General features: G+C 35.9%; 3 protein-coding genes across 3 annotated transcripts; 2 read left to right on the top strand and 1 right to left on the bottom strand.

Annotated features, from left to right (window-relative positions):
- The first annotated feature begins 1,017 nt into the window (after positions 1-1,017).
- p2rx3a (purinergic receptor P2X, ligand-gated ion channel, 3a) lies at positions 1,018-9,247 on the top strand. The gene is made up of 13 exons (XM_065266557.1): positions 1,018-1,298; positions 3,783-3,918; positions 4,012-4,083; positions 4,588-4,657; positions 4,896-5,001; positions 5,610-5,684; positions 7,312-7,438; positions 7,735-7,871; positions 7,955-8,048; positions 8,132-8,197; positions 8,290-8,367; positions 8,471-8,542; positions 9,113-9,247. Exons 1-13 carry the CDS (start codon positions 1,165-1,167, stop codon positions 9,113-9,115), a joined length of 1,170 nt encoding a protein of 389 aa, XP_065122629.1. The 5' UTR covers positions 1,018-1,164; the 3' UTR covers positions 9,116-9,247.
- An 838-nt stretch (positions 9,248-10,085) lies between these two features.
- Positions 10,086-15,156, bottom strand: LOC135748379 (uncharacterized). Its single transcript, XM_065266584.1, has 5 exons — positions 13,935-15,156; positions 13,574-13,686; positions 12,766-13,279; positions 12,171-12,362; positions 10,086-10,803 (listed from the first exon to the last, which is right to left on the bottom strand). The coding sequence occupies exons 1-5, from the start codon at positions 14,634-14,636 to the stop codon at positions 10,570-10,572; spliced, it is 1,755 nt and encodes a 584-aa protein (XP_065122656.1). The 5' UTR covers positions 14,637-15,156; the 3' UTR covers positions 10,086-10,569.
- A 374-nt stretch (positions 15,157-15,530) lies between these two features.
- On the top strand, positions 15,531-21,498 carry rad9a (RAD9 checkpoint clamp component A). Its single transcript, XM_065266481.2, has 11 exons — positions 15,531-15,816; positions 16,055-16,125; positions 16,204-16,326; positions 16,544-16,658; positions 16,812-16,911; positions 16,997-17,103; positions 17,210-17,316; positions 20,297-20,361; positions 20,460-20,567; positions 20,875-21,076; positions 21,188-21,498. The coding sequence occupies exons 1-11, from the start codon at positions 15,783-15,785 to the stop codon at positions 21,296-21,298; spliced, it is 1,143 nt and encodes a 380-aa protein (XP_065122553.1). The 5' UTR covers positions 15,531-15,782; the 3' UTR covers positions 21,299-21,498.
- Positions 21,499-21,507: the final 9 nt, after the last annotated feature.

Raw genomic sequence — 21,507 nt, 5'->3', positions numbered from 1 at the left:
TTTTTAATATAACATGAGACGCTCATTGTAATGTAATGGTCTGTTAAAAGCATAAGAAAGCTGAAAAAGTTTTTAACTACTTAATCTCATATAAAGTAAAAATGTATGAATTACATCAGTTTGACCTTTTTACTCATTATGGTCCTATTTACACTTATTTACTAAATAAAGGTGCTTCGGATTCTTACCCATTTTCGGGCATCCCTGAATGATGCACGGCAAAAAAAAAAAAAAAAAAACGATGTATACGACTATACAAACCTATGGGTGAGGTCATGGACACTACGTTCATATTTTTTACAGTCTATGTAACATTATCCCATCCTCTTGGGACTTCCTGCTGGGATTAATCATTAACACCACTGTCAACCGATTCTTTTATTCTGGCCTCTGTAATTTATGAGAAGTTGTGTCCACTCAAAGTCTCTTTGAAAGCTTTTGTCTTTCAGTTGGAAATGACAATATCATAATTGACCACAGACATAATGGGCCTATTTAAGCGATGAGGAAACGTGATCTCCACTTAAAGCATGCACAATTTGACAGTGAATCCAGAAATGTCCATGTAACACACATATACACAGATTTCAGTAAAAGCTTGGATACTGTTTATAAGCGTGGTGCACTAAAAATAACAATAGGATAATATGGGTCAATCTAAAAGGGTCTCAAATAATGATGTGACACCTGTTTAAATATTTACATTTTATTACCTAGGGCTTTTTTTCTACTACTGTAATCCTTTTATTTGTTCTAACCCTAATGCTATTTGTAGTATATTGCATTACATGCTATACGTTTATTTCAGCACCTCCAGACGTTTTACGCTCCACCACGAATTAACATTTATAATTTACATATAGTTGTCGATTTAGTGTTTTTGCACGGGTTAGTACAAAGTGTTTCTTTCATGTACAGTAAATGATGAGGCTATTATGGTAATGGAGAGCCTGGCGTCTCAAGGGACCAGACAGAGCGAGAAGCATGCAAATAATGAGGGAGAGGCATGCAAATAAGGGGAAGGCAAATGTGGTCAATCGTTCCTTTTTGTAAATTCATTAGGTTACAGGAGAGGACACATTCCTTCATTTGGCACACGCTGGTTTATCTGGTGCACTGGACCTTTATTCAGCGTGATTTTATTTTCAGCTTTACACGTTTACAATGGGTTCAAGAATTATGGAATGTTTCGCAGATTTCTTTGTGTATGAAACGACCAAATCGGTTGTGGTGAAGAGTTGGTCTGTGGGAACCATCAATCGGGTTGTCCAGCTGCTAATTATTCTGTACTTTGTCTGGTAAGAACTTTAAGCAAATGTGTTTACAGTCCTGTGGCCGGTTGGATAAACTGCTTTGATTATAGTTTTACATGTTAGTCATCAGATTTTTCTGGTCATAACTTTAAGTCAGTTACACAAAAATGTAGATTTGAAAGCTAAGGCTGATAAATCTTAAATAACTGCTAGTTGGTCAGTTTTAAATATGAGCAAAGGCTGTGGAAATAAATCTGCATGGTTTAACATTTGATGTCTCATTCAAAAACATTTCATTACAGTGAAGCTATTGATAATGTGGGGGAAATCTTTTTTTTCCCAATACAGGTTAGTCACATATAATTACTTAATTTTATTTTCAGTTTAAATGATTACAATTTTATGTAGGATTTGGGTTGGGGGACTAAAATTACCTTAATTTTGTGCTTTGTGATCCATTTTTGGCCACTCTAGTCTATCCCCCTTGCTGTGAATTAAAACAATATAGACAGACACATATTCTGTTCCAGGCAGATAATTATTGTCCTGATGAATGGTCTTAGCTGTTTTTTTAAAGTTGAACCATTTTTATTTCTGCATATCAGAACTTCTCTGCACTTATTTTGTAGTTTGTAGTAGATGTTAAAGGAAATGTGTTACTTAATATTTATATTTTTGTGAAACAGGAATGCATAGCTGGACAACTTCATGTTTACATTCTCACAGGCGTGCTTATAAGAAAAAGAAATATGAATAGGATATATTTTAAAAGGATTTCTACCAGCACTGGCGTGCACAGCAGTCTGCAGGGGGAGAGTCCAAAAATTGCACTTTTTTCTGTAAATGTTGCTGATACAGATATAATGCAAAGCACGTCAGTCAATCAAACACAAGAGGTACCTAAATATTAATATTAAAAAATATATATAAATACTTTTTTTCAAACTAAATTCTGTGAATACGGAAAGTAATTATGTGGAAATTTTTAAAAATTGAAGATATTTAAAACTTTAGTTTTAATGGATAAAAAAAGAGGATAAAAACATGTTTAGTATGCTTTACCACAAATTAATAGCTTTTGCTACAGAATAGCTTAACAAAGAGTATTTATTAGTACAAATTAAAAATCTTTACAATAAGGTTCATTAGTTAACTAACATAAACAAACTATGATCAATACATTTGTTACAGTATTTATTAATTTTTGTTAATGTTAGTTAAAAGAAATAAAGCTTTTAATTGTTTGTTCATGTTAGTTCACTGTGCATTAGCTAATGTAACAAGATTTTAATAAAGTATTAGTAATTGTTGACATTAACATAAAAAAAAGATGAATACATGCTGCATTAGTGCAGTTCATTATTAGTTAAGTAAACTAATGTTGTTAACTAATGAACCTTAATGTAAAGTGTTACCGTAAAAATGGTAATGCAGTGGTAATCAATGCCAAAAACATGCTATTACTCTATTATTATAATAAAACCATGGTTAAATTATGGGGGGGCAAACAGGAAATAATTATATATCAATGTTAATTGGAATATATTGTAAGTCTGAAAATAGAAATATGAATCTGAATATATTGTTGTAAAATCTAAACATATACATGTAAATACAAATATATAAATGTAAATTGAATATATAGTTATAAATCCTGAATATAAACCTATAAATCTGAATATAAACGGGAATCTGAATATATAGTCATAAGTCTGAATAAAGAAATGTAAATCTGAATATAGAGTTATATTATAAACTGCAAAAACACCTTTTATGAGCTTCTACGCTGGATATTTTATAAAACCGTGATTTTGCAGCACGCGCTCTTCTCCACTGTCCAATTTTACACTGGTGGCTACCACGCATGCGCAGATCAGCAAAACAAATTAAACGGCTCATGAACTCGTTATTTTCATTATTATTTTCAAATAAATTATTTTCGAAAAACAGTTTTTGGTTGATAAGCTACTAATTTTAGGCTGATGCTAAATTTAGGGTGGCTAAGATGACAGACAGGGTGCCTGAAGCCCCCATAAAAATGATCTAAAACAGCCCCTGACATGCAGCTCACTTACCAGTCCACTTGTTGTGTTCGTTGTAGACATTAAGCTGTACTACCTCATTACTTTTCCTATCACTTGCTGTGTGCAAAAACACAATGCACTATACAAATTTATTTTGCTTAACTCACTATTCCTACTAGTACTCAGAAAGGTAAACTTTAAGAGAAAATTGTTTTGCACATTTGCATTGTACATTACACAATGATAGCATTGAACAAACAATAATAACATGTCTTTTACAAGAACTGATTTATAAAGTGTATTCCCTGTTTTCCCAGTTAAGACTAAATGAAATTAGTTTATTTTCTGAGCATTAAACTGTACTAGTATTAGAAGGTTCATTTACTTGTTGAGCAACAGTTTATTTATTTTTTACATGGCTTGCTATCATTTTAGCCAATTATTGGTATATGGTCATTATATAAATACTTAATAACCATAATGGTGAATGTGGTTATATTTTCAGTTGGGTATTTCTCCATGAAAAAGCATATCAAAATCGAGACACAGCAATTGAGTCTGCGGTCATGACTAAAGTGAAGGGCTTGGGCACTTTGAACAATCAAGTGATGGATGTAGCAGACTATGTATCTCCTCCACAGGTCAGCAAATGTATAATGATAATGATTAGGCTGAATTTTGCTTTCTCTGTAAAGGTTTGGTAAAGGTTTTGTGGTTTCTACACTATTTTTCAGGGTTCTTCAGCATTCAATATAATTACCAAATTGATCATCACAGACGATCAGATGCAAGGACTATGCCCTGAGGTGAAACAAACAACCAACCTGAACTGACTCCACCACAGATATCTTTACTTATAAGTTAGAATACATTTATTTGTTGGGGTGCACCGGTAAATGCTGATATACACTAATAAATAATACATGGCGATAACTATTCTGAATCGCACGGCCGATATTACTCACAGTAAGTCCTTATCGATCTGAAATCACTGTTAGTTTGAGTCGTTTATAACATGCATTTGAAAAAGCAACACTCGTCAAACATAATCATTATAAATATTCTTTATTATCATGAAAATACCTGAAAAGGTTTGAAGAACAGCAATATCAATATTAAGCTCCATTTCCTGGAGCTGCGTGTGTCTGGTTCTTCGTCTGCAGCGCATATTGAGTTTCTGCACGAGAGCGCCCTCTGGCTTTTGTAGCGACATTTCACCGTAATTCATTGAAAAGCATAGCAAGCATCATAGGCCTATATATCGGTGCACCCCTATTTTTTGTAAATTGTTATTTTCCTTCGCCCGTCAGATTGATGAAAAATTCTCATGCGAGACTGATATTGACTGTAGTAACAGAAATGACGCACATCTAGCCAATGGTGAGTCTTTCATTCTTCTGGTCAGATATAATGGTCAAATGGCTGTCACCGGGGCAGTACAGTTTAAAAAGGTCCTAATATGAAACAGTATGAAGTGTTTAAGTGCAATTTTTGAAAGGTACCATACTGCCCCAGTGACGGCCAGGGACCATTTTTTATTATTTATTTTTTTGACAGTGTAAGCATTAAATGGTAATTTTCACTTAAAAGTTTCTTCAACTTTCTCTCTATTTCATAGGCATTCTAACAGGAAGATGTTTGAACAATTACTCCTCTTCAGCGAAAACTAGTGGACAATGTGAAATTCAAGGCTGGTGTCCTGCAGAGAATGACAAACGTAAAGAGTAAGACATGTGCAACAATGTGCTAACATCTATACATTACTGTGGGTGTAACCAGATCAAATTTGACATGATCATATGTCACAGATTCAGTGACTGTGAGAGTGAATCAATTCACTTTGTAAAACGAATGTATACAATGTTAGCTACAGATCCTTGAATTCTTGCCTGGCTGCCGAACAGAAATATATCTGTAATAATCAAGGAGCACAATCGATTTTTTTTAAGGTATATTTTGTGGCCATTTTTGCCTTTATTTAAAGAGTGATAGAGGAGAGGACATGAAAGTACAGGGAGGAGAAAGGGTATGGGATCGGCAAATGACCACGAACCAGGAATCGAACTTGGGTCGCTGAAAGTGCGAAAGCACCACATGTCGGAGCGCCGCCCACTACACCATCAGCTCTGACCATTGATTTATATAGTGACGAAACAAAATACTATGGAAGGCAAAGGTGCTCAGAAACCATTTGTTTACAGTATTGCTCAAACAAATCTTACTTTGTGTTCAGCATAGCAGAACAACTTAAGGATGAGTAGACATAATATTGCATGTGTTAAAGATATAATGAATCAGATGCATTAACCAAAGTTTATCTGCTCATTTTCAGGAACCCAATGAATGTTGATAACTTTACAATCTTCATCAAGAACAGCATTCGATTTCCTTTGTTTAATGTCACTAGGTGAGTTTATTCTGCCCTAGAAGATGTTTTTGTGAAAAGCCATTTGTGACACTGGACCACAAAACCTTAAAAAGTAGTACAGGTACAGTATATTTAAAGAGTTTAGTTCCAAAATGCGATAAACTGCTTTAAAAAAAAAAAAGACGAGTTACCACCAAAATCAGTATTGTATCAGGTCAGTATTAAAAAGTACATTTTCAATTTTACGCAAAATCCAATATCTGCCATGTTATTCTGTCATCTTTTCTCCCTTTTTTCATAAAACGCGATAAACGCCAGTCTTCCTTGTCTGTTGAATGCAATAAATCCGCTCAACAAATCACAGCGCACCATTCCACGCATTGTAAACAATAATGGCAGCGTGTTGAATACACAGGGAATCCTAGTTTTCCTCATCTACGTTGTACTTCATGGTTCACAAACAAACAAAAACAAAATAATACTTTGATGGCATTGATAGACCTGTGGTGGTTTTCTGTGGCGCAGAAGAAACGTAAGCCATCAAAATCGAATAATTTACGTAAGAGGCACTCCGGAGACGGAAAAAATGCCGGCTGTTGCTGTTCTCACACAAAAATTTAGCAGGACCAAACATTTTACAGCTGATCGCTGTCAATAAAGTTCAGCGATGACGTCCCAAGTATAACAGCAGCAATGACAGTGTTCCTAATATGACAAAGAAATTGTTTTGATTAATGCCATTAATGTTTATTTATTTAATCAGTATTTAAATGAATATAACAAGATAAATATACATTTATTGATTCAATCGATTTATAGCATTTTGAAAAAAAAAACTGGATTGATTGCATATTGTGGAAAGAAAATATTAATCCATTTTTATAATAACATTTTTAATTACATTTTTTATGTTTTTTATAACCTAAAGATGCTATTTGAAAGTTTGTAACAGAAAATAGTGGTTTTCATCTTGTCACTATCTTGGTATAGAAAACACGTTTTTACTGAAATTAGTCAAAATGAATTTATTGTGCTTTCGAACCAAACTCTTCATTTGTAGCAATAGTCAAAATATGTTGTATGGGTCAAAATTATCAAAATTTTTAATGCCAGAAACCATTAGGATTTTAAGTAAAGATCATGTTCCATGAAGGTATTTTGTAAATTTCCTATCAAATCTTTATTTTTCATTGCACTCTAAAAAATAAATAATTTGTTGGTTCAACTTTTGTTGAAGGCCAGGTAACTTACTTTTTAAAGTTACGGTACAATAAAATATATTTTATTCTCCCCATAAGAAAATAAAACCAAACATTTTTACAGTGTAGTAATATGTGTTGCTAATGACTTTATTTGGAAAACTTTAAAGGCGATTTTCTCAATATTTAGATTTTTCTAAAAAAATTTAGATTTCCTATACTAACAAACATGCATCAATGGAAATTTATTTATTCAGCTTTCAGATGCTGTACAAATCACAATTTCAAACATTTGACCCTTTATGATTTTGTGGTCCATGGTCACATTTGTTTAAAAGTTTTTAGTTTTTTTGCAGTGAATTTATGTAATTTAGAGTACTTAAAATAAATACATAAATCTGATCAAATTCAAGCTAAGCAGTTTAGTAAAAATGACAGTGATGTTTTTCTCTCTCTGACCCTCACAGGGGTAATTTCCCTTCCAGCATGAACATTGGAAGCTGTTTATATGATCCAGTGCACAATCCATTGTGTCCGATATTTAAAGTGGGAGATATCCTGAAAATTATCAATCAAGCCGACATTATTACAACAGTGAGTCTGCAGTTTAGTTTTGCTTTAGTTATGCATTAGAGACATGATTTTAATTTTTAAAAAACCTGTGTGAAGAACATTCAGTGAAAATATAACCTTGATATATTTAATAATGAATAAGTGAGAACATATCAAAGACTAAAATCAATGTATAATCAAAATTTGATGCTTCTAATCTCATCATTTAATTATGAGAATTTAGCATGGATTTCACAGACAGGTTCACATATTACACATGCACAATAGTCCATAGAAAGTCCTCATAATGTGTGTGTGCGCGTTTGTGTGTTTCCCAGGGAGGGGAGATTGGAATTAACATAGCCTGGAAGTGTAATCTGGATTATTCTGTGGAAAACTGCAATCCACAATACTCATTTACTCGACTAGATGCTGTGTTTCAGCACGGTGGAGCCTCCAAAGGATATAACTTCAGGTAGCACCTTTATTCACGTTTTCCTTTATCCTACATTCTGTCATTTCTGCAACTGCATCTTTGTTTATTTTCATCAATTTCAGGTTTGCTAAATACTACAAGTCTGCGAATGGGACTGAGCATCGAACGCTTCATAAAGCTTATGGCATCAACTTCGAAATAATCGTGTCAGGCAATGTGAGTGTGTGTATGGACATCTGTCATAAAGGATACTATAAAGCAGCTTACGTTTGTGTTAACTTTTGCGTTTCTATTTCTAGGCAGGAAAGTTCAGCATTGTGCCATTTATGATTAATCTTGTGACTCTTGTGACATCAGTGGGACTGGTAAACAAAGACACGCACACACACGCATATTGCATGATGTCATGCATATCTTTAAAGCACATATCTCTAACTAATGTATGGTTTTTTTTCAGGCTACTGTGTTTTGTGATGTCATCCTTCTTCATTTCCATCATGGCGCTGATGAGTACAAAGCAAAGAAATTTGAAAAGGTGCCAGTTTTTTCTTTATCTAAGTTTGCTAAGTTTGAGGAAGAGTAACCTGGAATAACAGTAAAATAATAATCTTATTTTTCTCTCTGCTTCTCACTGATAGGTGTCAAATATTGTATCTCATTCATGCGATGACCAACTCTATAAGAGCAGCCAGATATCGATAAAAGCAATGGTAAAGAGTTCAAATGACTCAGGAAACTTATTGAATAAGAGCACGGAATAACATGATATGTTAACCAAAGGGATATCTAAATAATATTACTATTATTTGAGCTTTATAATCTTTGTTTGTTGTCAGTCTGTCGATATGTGGGCCTTGATCAATTTTCTTTATTATTACTTTATTATTATCCAAATTTGGGAGGAATAGAGAAGTCATTAAACTATGAGATGTATGGAATTCAATAAAAAATTACATAGTATAAATATAAAAACAATACTATAGTAAAGGCTAATTAATTCATTATTAATTATAAAAAAGTAATGATCAATTAAGTACTAAATGCAAAACATTTAGAGTTTTAGTGGCTCTGTCATTGTTTTTTTTTTTAGATATTAACATTGAATGAATTTAAATGTAAATTAAACTCTGTGACTCAATAAGGTGTTATTGGACTTGTTAAAATATATTTTTGTGAATTATACAAAACTGAAATATTAAATAAGTACGTTTTCATAAAAAAACATAATTTAGTAAGATTTATACGTAGGAACAAAACATTTCTTCTTGTATTTTTTCTAGTGAGCTACTGAAGACCATGAATGAGGAGAAAAGCCATATACGGGAAGAATTGTGTATATTGTTGTCTTGTCAATCAGTTGTTTGAAAAATGTGTGTTATACGACTGAAAACTCAGTTGGTTATTTGTCAAGTCTGTCAGAGAAAAGTTTTGTTCATTTGTAAATAATATTTTATTCTTCTTTCAATCTATTGCATTAAAATATTAAAACATTAACTGAACTACCTGATATGATGTCTTATTTATTTAAGAACTTGGTTACAAATACCTTATTATCCAGGGCTGGAAATGGGATGAACACGGAGGAACGGAATCCAGGAAGTGAATTTCAAGGGGAACACGGACTTTCACATCAAACTGATTAGAATTTATGGTTATAATGAACCTTTTTGTAAAGTGTTACAGAATTTTAAAATTGGTGGAATATAAAAGAACTTATATTTAAACAACTTAACTGTATTTAAAAATGACTCCACGTTGTTAGTTTTTTTCATTGCAACTTATTTTATAATGCATCAAGCTTGTCACATGACACTTCACACAATGGCACTGTATGACTGATGAATCCGTTTCATTTCAGGTTTTTCTAAATATCCAAATTTTTACACTCTACCAAATGTTAACCTGAGGACTAATTTATTTTTTTAATATTTCTAAAAGAAATACTCAAGAAAACTTGGGAGGAAGCATAAAAATTGTACTGTTATTAGTTATTTAAAACCCAAAAAGTCATCTAAAATTACCCCACCAGCTGAGCAAAGTAATACTCTACAGTTTTTTTCCTGTTTTCACACAGAAAAAAGTTAGCTGCTTTTACTGAACACCTAAAGATGTTGTTCAAAACTGGACACCTACAAACTATCCATTTAATTAAAAACACTCTAACATATAAAATATTCTTGAAATAAATATGAAGAAACACCCAAGATATTTCTTAAATTATTAGTTTTTTTATTATAAAAGTGGCGACATGATAGTGAAATAATAAATATTTATCTGACTGGTTTACTGGTTTTTGTCTAACCAACCTGATCTCATACAAATTCATACATATTTTACAACTTGGCTCATTAATATTTGTATGAAGTGAATTGCCAAAAACGTACAATTGTTAGAAAAACACAATCATGACCCCACCCCTAACTTACCTGGTCGTACGAATTCATACGAATTAGCCCTGTGAGATTGGCCTAACCTGAACTAGTATATTGTGTAATTTTGATCAAATTAATATGATTTAAACTGAATTTAATATTTTATCCAGCAAATTAAAACATACATGACGGTGGCAAGAAAAGGTACTACATAACATAAATGAATCAATTCATTTACAAGCAATGATAACTTTCTATTTACAATATATTTTTAGAGTAACAATTTAAATATATGCCCTGCAAATATGTGTTTGAATAGTAAACAACTCCAGAATTTCAGGTTTTGGGCCTGAAGCAAAATCCATTTAAAATTTGTATTTTGTCCTTCTGCCTTTTAAAGACACAATCCACTTTGGAAAAGAGGAGCGTGAAGGAGGATCCTGTGGCCAAACCTCCTCCTTTTTCTCCTCCTTTTTTTCCTCCTCTTTCACCTCCTCCACCACCACCTCCTCCTCTTCATCATCCTCTGGCCAGATGGCAGGTGGTAACATGATCACTTCCTCAGCGAATCGAACGTGACGGGAATCATCCATCTTCCTCTGAAAGGAGAAGCAGTGGTGTTATTTACAGCAATTGCAATTTTAAGATATAAACTACAACTACTACAAAGATTTGATGTTGGTGCTTGATGAATCACACAACTGTTGGAGTACTAAGTATATGGAGTATAGTAACTTATTAGTAACTACTTTTAACAAATGCAGCAGCTCCTTTAAATTTATGTTTGATGTATGACTATGTAAATGATGAAAACGGAAGATAGGACTAGGCATTAGTTTAATTAGGATATGTAACTAGTTTATAGAAACATGCCTTACTAAAAACATTACTTATTTTGAGGCAAAACAAACAGCACTGATGTGTTTTAAGATGTTATTTTATATATTTTAGTCTAGGACTAGTCTAATCCCTGTCCGGGAAACAGCCCCTTAGTGTTTACCACAGGCCATATTTTACTAAAAAAAAGACAAAACACCAAAGACATGCATTAAAAAGAGGATGAGGAATTGGGTTGGTACACACTGACTTCATGAATAAATACCTCTATGACAGCTTCTATATTAAGAAGAGCTATCAGGAAACCCTTGAGGCTATAAGTAATGAAATGCTAATCATTTTCGTAAAGTGACTCACATCGTTATTCATTGTTTATAACCTTGGTCACATGACAAACTAAAATATCACTACGACCCAATCTACATTTTAATAACAGTGCCAAACAGCTACTTTTAAATAATAATCCAAGTGCCTCTATGGTGAAGCTACGTAATAATAAGACACAAACCAATGTTTTTAACATCAGAGAGTCAGTACAAATAAATATTGTAACCCTATATTCTGCATTTTGTAATAAGCAAAGAGCTGTCATGGGGCAGTACCCTTGAAAAATATATCTTTTCACCTACCAAAGAGTGCATATAGTATAGATACAGTACATATTGACATCAGTGGAACCATATATATACAGTACCTAAATAATGCATATTAGGAGGACCTTTTTAAAAGATACTGTCCCTGTGAAAACTTAGGACTATATTTTTTCTTGTTTTGTTTTGAGAGTATGATTCTGCACCTAAATTTTAATATTCATAAACATGATTAATATTCATAATCATTGATATCCATATAAGGAGAAGGTGGCTAATGACCAGACCCGTACAATGAGACAGTCATAAAGTACTGCGTATGCTTACATATTTTGAACTATTTAAATTGTGTTTTGCTTTCTGCAACCAACAAAAGTGTACTGTCAGCTCAATTTAACACATTTAAATCCATTTAATCATATTCAGCAAAAATATTCCTTAAAAATAAACAAAGAAAATGCAAAAAAAATTAGCAGATTTTGTCTGAGCCTTGAAAATCTTTAAAAAAATAGCTTTTGATTCAGCACATCCTACTGTACCTTTTTAAATGCTATCTCCACAGATATGGATGATTCAGAGTCTTCAGAGTACTGCGGATTGCTAAGAGATGATGAGGATGAACTGCTGTACTCCTCATCCTCCCTATATTTAAACTGATCCCTTCTGTTTGTCCAGTGCTCCCTTTTACGCTGCAGAGATCCACGTGAGTTTAGGGAGAAACTGTCCATTGGCTGTGAAATGGGATAAAGTAGAAAAAAGTTAGGAAATAACAAAGGATTGAATAAATGTGTATGCACTTTCAGAAAAAAATGGTCCCGAGCTGTCACTGGGGCAGTACCCTTTAAAAAAGGTCCTAATACTGTATGTACCTTTGAGGTTCTAATATGAACTCTTTAGGTACAAAGGTGTACTTTTTAAAAGGGTACTGGATCAGTGACAGCTAGGGGCCATTTTTTGACCATTTCGCCAGCGCGCAAGACAAATAAGTCTTACATATTAGGGTAATTTTGAAACGCCCACTGTTACCCATGTAATTTGAAAATAACTTTTGTATTGTAAACATGGCCGCCTAGTGGCGCGACTTCCCTAAATGAACTTAAATGGTTAAACTTCATACAGCTTATATATTCTTACCTTAAGATATGAATGGTCCAAGAGAGGTATGAAGCCTGGTTGAGCCTGGTTATGGTTGAGGTCGGACACTTGTGATTGGGAATAACTCTGCTGACTAGACATCATATGATGCTCATTTGAGAATTGGTGAGAAAATTGTGATTGTTCGTTCATTTGCTCAATGTTGTGAGTCTCGCTCAGATTAGGGTTTTGTAAATGGTTTCTATACAGAACAGAAGTTTGTAACTGATTTGCAACATCAGATGAAGGGACACCGATCGGAGATGCGTGATTTCGGCTATAAACGGGTACGTCCTGTGTAAAGCTCTCAGGGTGTGACATTTGTAGGGAGTTTATCGTGTCTGTATGATGTCCCGTACCAGTCCATTTTTCTTCACCAGATTGGTTAATATGACTTAGTGACTCATTTGGTTGATCCTGTGTGGTGCTGCTAACTGAGAGAAACTGAGCCCATTGAGTTCCACTGAAGATCTCTTCCATTAAATTGGAAGTGCTAAGGGAGAATAGATTTTCACTGATAGAGAGGAATAAAGACAGAGAAAATATAAGTTAATGTTTACTTATACATTTACATGATATAATCTTAATAATTACATAACCAGGATTTCAAAGACATGATCGCTCATATGTATAACCAATGAAGATGACATAATTTCTCTAAATTGTTAATTTCTATACATTTATTCAACAAACAATCCTTTCACAAGAAAAAGAAAGTAAAGTGTTTTCATGTATCACACTTGTGGTATGATAACAATGTCTGATGCATATTTCTGTGCATATTTCTATTAGCAAGCGTGTTGGTTACCTCATATAGCTTGGTGAGCTATTGGCGGCGCCATCCATTCCTGTGTCAATTGGTTCAAGTTTTGTGGTTGTGTTGTTCACATCAACGGGCACAGGTAGTGAAGAAACATTTCTCTGAATAAAGGCATGAAGGATATTTAATTTTACCTCACTTGAACATGTTATGCAAAAAATTTAAGTGATGCTAAGTTTGACTGCTCATACTAACCACATGTCATTCATGTTCGTAAAATAACATACAGAACAAGTTGCACACCAAAGTTTTATACTTTAGAAGTTTGAGCAAACTGTTAATCTCAAATATGAGTAATTAATTATAAAACGTTAGAAATAACTCAAAGTGAAACAGCACAAATACTTACTACTTCATTCAGCGCTTGTCTTTCTCCATCATTTCTTGGTTCAGTCTCTGTGGCTCTGTGTCTTTCTTTCCATCGCTCCTTCATTTTCTGGGTCCACCTTTTTGCGTCCCCCCACTTCTTCTTACTTTTCTTTGTTGGTTTTCCAGTATCTTTCCCAGCACCCCAAGTCCATATTCCACTTTGACCCCTGATCTCCGGTGTATCCGTCACTGGAAAACTCTGGGCCAAAAGGTCAGGTGGCGTTTGATATGGATCTGTTTGGAATGAAGGTGACAGACCGGAGTGAAGCACATCCCTGTTTTCCCCTTCTTGTCTAAACCAGGAATTGCCAATTATGTTCTTCTCCATGGGAAATTGATTGTCACCCTTCCATATTAATGGCGCACGTTTAGGTTTAGGAGAAAATACATGTTTCCGGATCTTTTTATCTGGATTATTTGAAATTTGTGTTGATGTAGCCCCAAAAGAAGATGATTGTTGGGTCCTTTCATTGTTATTCCAATTAAGGGAATGTCTTTCTTGCTCTCTCCTGTTGTTGGATGAAAATCCAAACTGATAAACTGCTGATGAATCTGTTTCAGCATTAACCTCTACGGACATTTGAGTCTGTGAGCCATTGTCGCTTTGAGCGTTAACCCGTAATTTTTGAAGCATTGATTCCAGCAAGACTTGACTGTTTGGGACGGGATTTAGCTCCGCCATTGATGCCGGGTGCACCTGTCCTGTGCACACTTGAGTCCATACAAAAACTCACACAGACAGTCGCTAAAATGCTACACTAACTCAAGTGTTACATTCCACAGATGCATGAACACATACAAAAATACAATCACCCATCCTTGTTACAAGTAGAGTTGTATCAAAATCCAGGTGTTTCCATCATCCTTCAGAATGGTACTCCATTGCCCTCGTGAGCTCTCAGTGCTATTTGATCTTTTCTTAAATTCTGAAATGTTTCAGAGGAAGCAGTATGATAAAGTGAAGTGCAAAAAAGCAGAAAAAGGTGTGTCCAACACCTAGACTAACAGGTAAGGCAAGTGTGTCTGGATTACACATTTTGCATTTTTTGTACACTATTTAAAACATTGAAGAAAACATGGTTTTGTATAGAAAGGGATTTATTTACAATCCATTAATTACGATCAGCACACTGCAGTCTTCTTTTATGGAAATCATAATGACATTGATAAACCATTCACGATTTGGCCTGAGGTTAGTTACTATTAAGTTTCATAATGATAAGTAACTCAAGACTGCATCAGATTATATAAATATATATTAATGTTTAATTACGTATTATTTTTAAATAAAATGTAATAGCTGAGGTCTATTTTTGAACTGAAACTGCTTAAGTTGGTCAGTGACGCATTCTTATGACGCAAAAGTTGGGCGTGCACCACTTCATGGGGCGCTGCGCAGACCCATAGATATGTATATAAAGGCATCTATGCGCAGACCGGTCGTTGTATGATATCAAGTACCGCGAGATATTTCCTTCCGAATGACGCTCGCGATATTTTCACGTCATACGCCGACCGATCTACGCAGCGTGAAGTGGGAAACGCTTGTTGTCTGTCTGATGCTTTGCGCTGATTGGCTAAAGCAAAAATACGCGCCACATGTCGCGCTCGCAGTAAACACTTGGCTCTTTTTGAGTTATTCGTGTTTGACATGTTTACTTTTGTCTGTATAATGCGTGTCGCATAAAATAGCTTGTTATAAGTACCTCGAAAACTATTTTTTGTGTGAGTGAAATTAAACAATAACATAATGTGGCCGGTTCCTTAATTTAACACATCATATCGAATCGTAGGTTACACTTCATTTGAAGTGTTAGGGACGGATATAATGGATTGCGTTGCAACCGGAGGAAACGTGAAAGGTAATGAAACTTTTACGAGATGTACGTTATTAATATTTTAATGTGTTTGAAGCTTGACGCGCCGGTTAGAAACGCGACGGAAGAGCGGTCGCCTGCCCATAAAGAATATACTGATTAAATCAATTTCCTTAATTCACAGCGTCTGCCAAATGCATAAATGTTAACGTAACTTATTGTCTCTATATAAAGTTTTTTAAATGTTTGTATATGTACAGTAAAAGTGACGCTTCTTTTTTAGTTTTAGCAAAGGCCATTCATTCCCTGTCGAGGATTGGAGAGGAGCTTTATCTGGAGCCGGTGGAGGATGGGGTATGTGTGTCTGCATGAGATTTTAATAAAAAAGAAATAATAATGAAGTCATATTATCATAGATGTTGTGTTTTTCAGTTGGCCTTGCGGTCAGTCAACTCTTCCCGGTCAGCGTTTGCCTGTTTCCTGCTCTCTCCTCTCTTCTTCCAGAGGTATCAGACTTCATCAGATCAGAGCTTCCGCTGCAAGATGCCCATCAAGGTGACAATCCTGTACCTGTTCTTCACATCTCATTAATTTCCCCTGCCATTCCTGTTTGACATCACGGATAAATGAATGCCTGTCACCTTAATGATTATAAGTTCATTACAAAAGAAACATCAACCCATTGTTCTCTTTTGTATTTACTGTGCACTTACTATAAGAGGATGCATAACTACATCTGAATGCTCTAATTTCTTTTGTTGCTATTCTTCAGAGCGTGCAGTCTGTCTTCAAGTCCCTGTCGTCTCTGGAGCGATCGGTAGAGAAATGCCGTATTCAGTTAAACAATGAGAAAAGTCGTTTGACCATAACTTTGCACTGTAAACATGGTAAACATTCGATAAAACATCTATGAGTTTTATTTTAAAAAATAAATAAAAATAAGCTAAACCATAACCTTATTTTTGTGTGCATTCACAGTTTGCCAAGTAAGACTTTTTAAAGATTTTAATGGTTAACTAATCTATTTCTGTGTGTTACAGGGCTCCTAAAAACGCACAATTTATCCTTTCAGGACTGTGAAAGTTTGCAGGCTGTGTTTGACAAAGAGAGCTGTACCAATGTGCTACAAGCTCAACCCAGGTTTCAATTATCATTAATGCACTTCAACATCTCCTTTAACTCTCTGAGTTTGCATTTATTTCCTTTCTATTCTAACCTAATCTAGGTTAATGGTGGACACAGTTTTACATTTCCCTCCATCTCTGGAAGAGGTGAATCTGTCAGTGTCCAATGACCGCGTGTGGCTCAAAAATCACGTAGAGGATGATGCAGGTATCAGCGTTCACTTCATTCTGCTGTTACACGTCAAACAAATCAAGTCACATCTTTATTTTAGATCAAATATAACGCTAAAGTATTATCTTTATCCTTTTTTCAGATTCATCTCGTGCAATGATGACAGAACTGTGTTTGAGCTCGGAGGAGTTTGATAATTTCACTGTAAACAGCAATACCAGTGTCACCTTCTGCCTTAAAGAGCTCAGAGTGAGTGAACGCATATACACACACTAGAGATGCACGATTAATTGTTAAAAGATCGTGATCTCGGTTCGACCCCCCCCCCCCCCCAAACGATCTTAATCCAGCATTTCGACGATTCAGGTAAATATATTTTCAAGGAGGAAAGACGCAGTCTCGCCAGTTCTCTCGACAACACGCAATCATAGCAGCCACGATGACGTCTTGACGTCACATTTATTATTGCGCAAGCCAGATGTGCTCGTGTTCACTCCACTGGTACAGTGGATGCTTATGCCGAGAAGTTAGACATAAAGAAACAGAAACTAAAGAGAATGAGTGAGGCAGAGCAATACGCAGGTACGTCTGACAAGAACCCTGACTTTGTTTTAGTACCAAAAAGAGGATTTTATTCCAGATCTTATCTTTTCCGAAAGGGTTTTTAGCACAGGGGAAAACATTTGCTGCGTCCAAATAACCACACTTGCTGTCTTTGCACTTGACAACTTGGCTACTTACATTACGTTTGCCCCAAGGGAGGGGGGGATCTGTGGCGCGTGCAGGTACTGTGATTTGACAGGCAGATTTTACACAGCCCTGCGCTGATTGGACCAAGTGAACCGGCCTGCGCTGATTGGACCAAATGAACAGGGAGTGGTGGATTTTTGCAAAACAAATAACAGGCTCTAGGTGGAGCTAGAAGCGCTGGGTTTTTTCTTAAAAAGTCTAATTTATGTTGTTCTATCGCAGCATAGTGTTGGTTTCAGTGAATATGATCAAAAAATATAATCAAAAAAGTTTGCCGACCGCAGCTTTAAGTTTTTTGAGGAAAACATTCCAGGTGTTTTCTTCATATAGTGGACTTAACAGTTTACAGTGTCAATGCATTTTAAAATTGCAGTTTCAAAGGGCTCTAAACAATCCCAACCGAGGCATAGCGGCGCATTCACATGGATCGTAAGCGTTGACGCTTCCCATTCACTTTTAATGGGTGACGTCAAGCGTTGCAAACTAAATTGTGGATTCGTCGGCGCCGCGTCAGTGCCATTGCTCGCGGCAGAAGTTGAACATTTCTCAACTTTAAAGCGGCAACGCGTGCGTCAGCCATTCATATCGCCTTATGCAAATAACCTAGGCAGACCCAGCCAATTACGTTTATGGAAGACCGGAGCTTGTGTTGCGGCCACAGTGATTGGCTGTTAGCCACGCTTCAGACAAGCCTTCGGTTAAGCGTTAACGCTTACGCCCCGTGTTAATGTACCGTAAGGGTCTTATCTAATTAAATAATCATTATTTGCACTAGCCGTGTGATGCGCCAGCATGACCTTGCATATTACGTAATCAATCACATCGAAAGGTCATGAGTTACATATGTGAAATGCATGCCTGCGGATCATTTAAAACAATAAAGTTACACAAAGAGATTACTAGATTACTAGACCACTAGATGGAGCTGTGCTAAAGGGAATGTCAGATAAAGTCAAACTTTATCAAGCCTTCTGAAAATTCAGTTCACCATGGTGACGTTGTTCAAACGTTGATGTGCATATCAACAATATCTCCCAGCCTTACTCACTCTTCCCCCAAACGTGGAAGGGAACTTTTCCCTAATTCAGTAAACACGTTGTAAATGAAACAGTCTGATACTCGCGCGAGCCGGCCGCGGAAGCGTCCTCGCGCGAGCCGGCCGCGGAAGCGTCCTCGCGCGAGCCGGCCGCGGAAGCGTCCTCGCGCGAGCCGGCCGCGGAAGCGTCCTCGCGCGAGCCGGCCGCGGAAGCGCAACATTTTGACATTGACCCGGAGTTTGCCTTGATCCATATATAAGGCGCTCTGGATTATAAGGCGCACTGTCATTTTTTGAGAAAATGAAAGGCTTTTAAGTGCGCCTTTTAGTGCGGAAAATACGGTAATTAGTGTCATTCAACATACAACAACATCGGAAAGGTCATCTTTCTCCATACTTGTAAACACTGGAGCGGTAGTTTTGCACCCATCATGTGTGACCTTTCGACATGATTAAGTAATAAGTAAGTTCATGCTGGTGCATCTGCACCGCTAGCCTGGCTCCGCCCTCCTTCGTGCTTCCGCTTAATTTTCATTTCGCTTCAGCAGAACGTCTGGGACTGCTCTGTAGAGTTTCATTTTCTCCTGCAAAAATATGCAGGTCCAATCAGCGAACAGAGGGGGGTGGCTAAGAACGATGACGTTGAGGTCGTGCGTCAGTTTGAGTTGTAGTTCAGTAAGGGCAGCGGAGAAAGACGTGAGGAAAGCTATTCGGTCCGTTGTTGCAAAACTGCAGGTTTGCTAAGTTTTGATGGTCTGATTATTTGGACTTGTTGTTTCCGGCCGGTTTCGGCGCATGATATACATCAAGACCACACGTTAGCGATCGCCTATGACAGATCCTGAGTTACTCTTGGCAGATCCAATAGTTTTAAACTTCAACAATTGACCCTCCTTAACGGAAGTAACGCTTTGCAATGGAGCGTGGCCAGACTCTCTGTACAAATGAAATGAATGTACGAGAGTCTGGTTGGACCAGGCTACTGCATCACCAGGCTTGTGCAAGACGAGAAGTTGTGCTTAAAAGTACGTATTTTTATTTTTTGCTGAAAATTAGGTTCGTTTTTCCCCTTATGCCTTGGTTGGGATCGTTTAGAGCCCTTTGAAGCTGCATTGAAACCAGTAGTGTACTTAAACAGTTTACAAAGTCCACTATATGGAGAAAAATCCTGAAATGTTTTCCTCAAAAAACTTAATTTCTTCTCGACTAAACAAAGAAAGACATTATCAGAATTTTTTATGAAAGTGGAACAATCCTTTAATAACGTTATGGAATAGTTTGTGATGGATGCACTTTTTAGAGCTTTAAAAATGGGGCACTATCGAATGCCATTATACAGCTGAGAAGAGCCAGGATATTGGCTGAAAGAAAAAAATCTTTCTAAAACTGGCCTGAAAAGTTATTGTACATCTTATAATTGGTCACTTCTCTTTTTTCCATCAGGGTTTGCTTGTGTTTGCCGAATCGTCTGGGCTTCCAATCTCTATGTATTTTGGAGAACCAGGCAGGTGAGTTTAAATGTTTGTAAACTAGTCCAAGTTAATTTGTTTTGTTATAAAAATAGCCTCTCTTAACTTTTGTTTGTGTGTTTATGACTGCATTGAAGTCCAATTATCCTGAGTGTGACAGACAGTGTTTTGGAGGCTAACTTTGTTCTCGCTACGCTGTCGGAAGACTCGCACCAAAAGAACCACGTCAACACAAACAAAAAAACGTAAGGATGTGAAATATGAAATACAGACTTTTTGGGACGTATTCCCAGACAGGATTTAGATTAATCCAGGACTAGGCCTTAGTTATATTAGCACATTTTAGTAGTTTTTACAAACATATCTTACAAAAAACAATACTGATGTACATCTTGAAACAAAACAATATCACTGATATATGTTAAAATATGTCAGTGCAAGTTGTTTTTAAATTAAGGCAGCTTTCTATTCTGGGACCAGGATTAACCCTGTCAAGGAATCTTATATGTTAAGGTTATATTGGCTTATAATAAGTACTGTTGATTCATTCAGTCCAGAAGCAGAGCAAACGACAGACGACTTCATGTGTGACGATATGGACTCGTTTCTCATTGCCATGGAGACAAGTGAACTACCAGGACCATCACACGTACCTTCATCCCCACCACACACCACCAATAACAGAAAACATCCAGTCAGTGAAGATGAGGAAGAGGAGGAAGAGGCACTTACAGATAGACCCCCCAACAAAAAAGTATAACAATCGATTTTAATATATATTAAAATATAAAAATAACCTACATATCTGAGTGAAATACAATAGTCCTTACTTTCCTCTGATTGTTTTCTCTTTTTTCCTTTTCAGTTTTGTTCACTTTTTTTCGGTTCAGTTCTGCCCACTTCCTCTCAGCTGACCAATCAGACGATACAGACCCAGGAAGTGCTCGCAAGTGACAGTGATAATGAAGATTCATAATGAAGACATTGGATCAACTTTGAACTGAGTGATTGGAAACTCTCATAACCAACCTCTCAACGACTGTTAAAAACATTGAAGTCTTTCTGTTTTTATTTTTCTATTAAAATAATAATGGTTTTTAACCAAAGCAGTGAAAATAACAAGCCATGTTAAATCATTGCACAGAATTCTCATTAAATCCATCTGCTGGACACTGATATTTAATT

Source organism: Paramisgurnus dabryanus, chromosome 16 (assembly GCF_030506205.2).
Source record: "Paramisgurnus dabryanus chromosome 16, PD_genome_1.1, whole genome shotgun sequence".
In the NCBI taxonomy this organism is placed as follows: domain Eukaryota; kingdom Metazoa; phylum Chordata; class Actinopteri; order Cypriniformes; family Cobitidae; genus Paramisgurnus; species Paramisgurnus dabryanus.
The sequence above is the reverse complement of the archived record's forward strand: the minus strand, read 5'-3'. Positions and strand labels throughout refer to the sequence as shown.

Coding starts and splice junctions, on each gene's coding strand:
- p2rx3a (XM_065266557.1), top strand. CDS start 1,165: ATGGGTTCAAGAATTATGGAATGTTTCGCAGATTTCTTTGTGTATGAA. Junction 3,919..4,011: donor ACTATGTATCTCCTCCACAG/GTCAGCAAATGT, acceptor ACTATTTTTCAG/GGTTCTTCAGCATTCAATAT. Junction 8,368..8,470: donor AAGCAAAGAAATTTGAAAAG/GTGCCAGTTTTT, acceptor TCTCACTGATAG/GTGTCAAATATTGTATCTCA.
- LOC135748379 (XM_065266584.1), bottom strand. CDS start 14,636: ATGGCGGAGCTAAATCCCGTCCCAAACAGTCAAGTCTTGCTGGAATCA. Junction 13,687..13,934: donor GACAAGCGCTGAATGAAGTA/GTAAGTATTTGT, acceptor GCCTTTATTCAG/AGAAATGTTTCTTCACTACC. Junction 12,363..12,765: donor TGGACCATTCATATCTTAAG/GTAAGAATATAT, acceptor CCCATTTCACAG/CCAATGGACAGTTTCTCCCT.
- rad9a (XM_065266481.2), top strand. CDS start 15,783: ATGGATTGCGTTGCAACCGGAGGAAACGTGAAAG. Junction 17,317..20,296: donor TCTGCCTTAAAGAGCTCAGA/GTGAGTGAACGC, acceptor TTTTTCCATCAG/GGTTTGCTTGTGTTTGCCGA. Junction 21,077..21,187: donor ATAGACCCCCCAACAAAAAA/GTATAACAATCG, acceptor TTTCCTTTTCAG/TTTTGTTCACTTTTTTTCGG.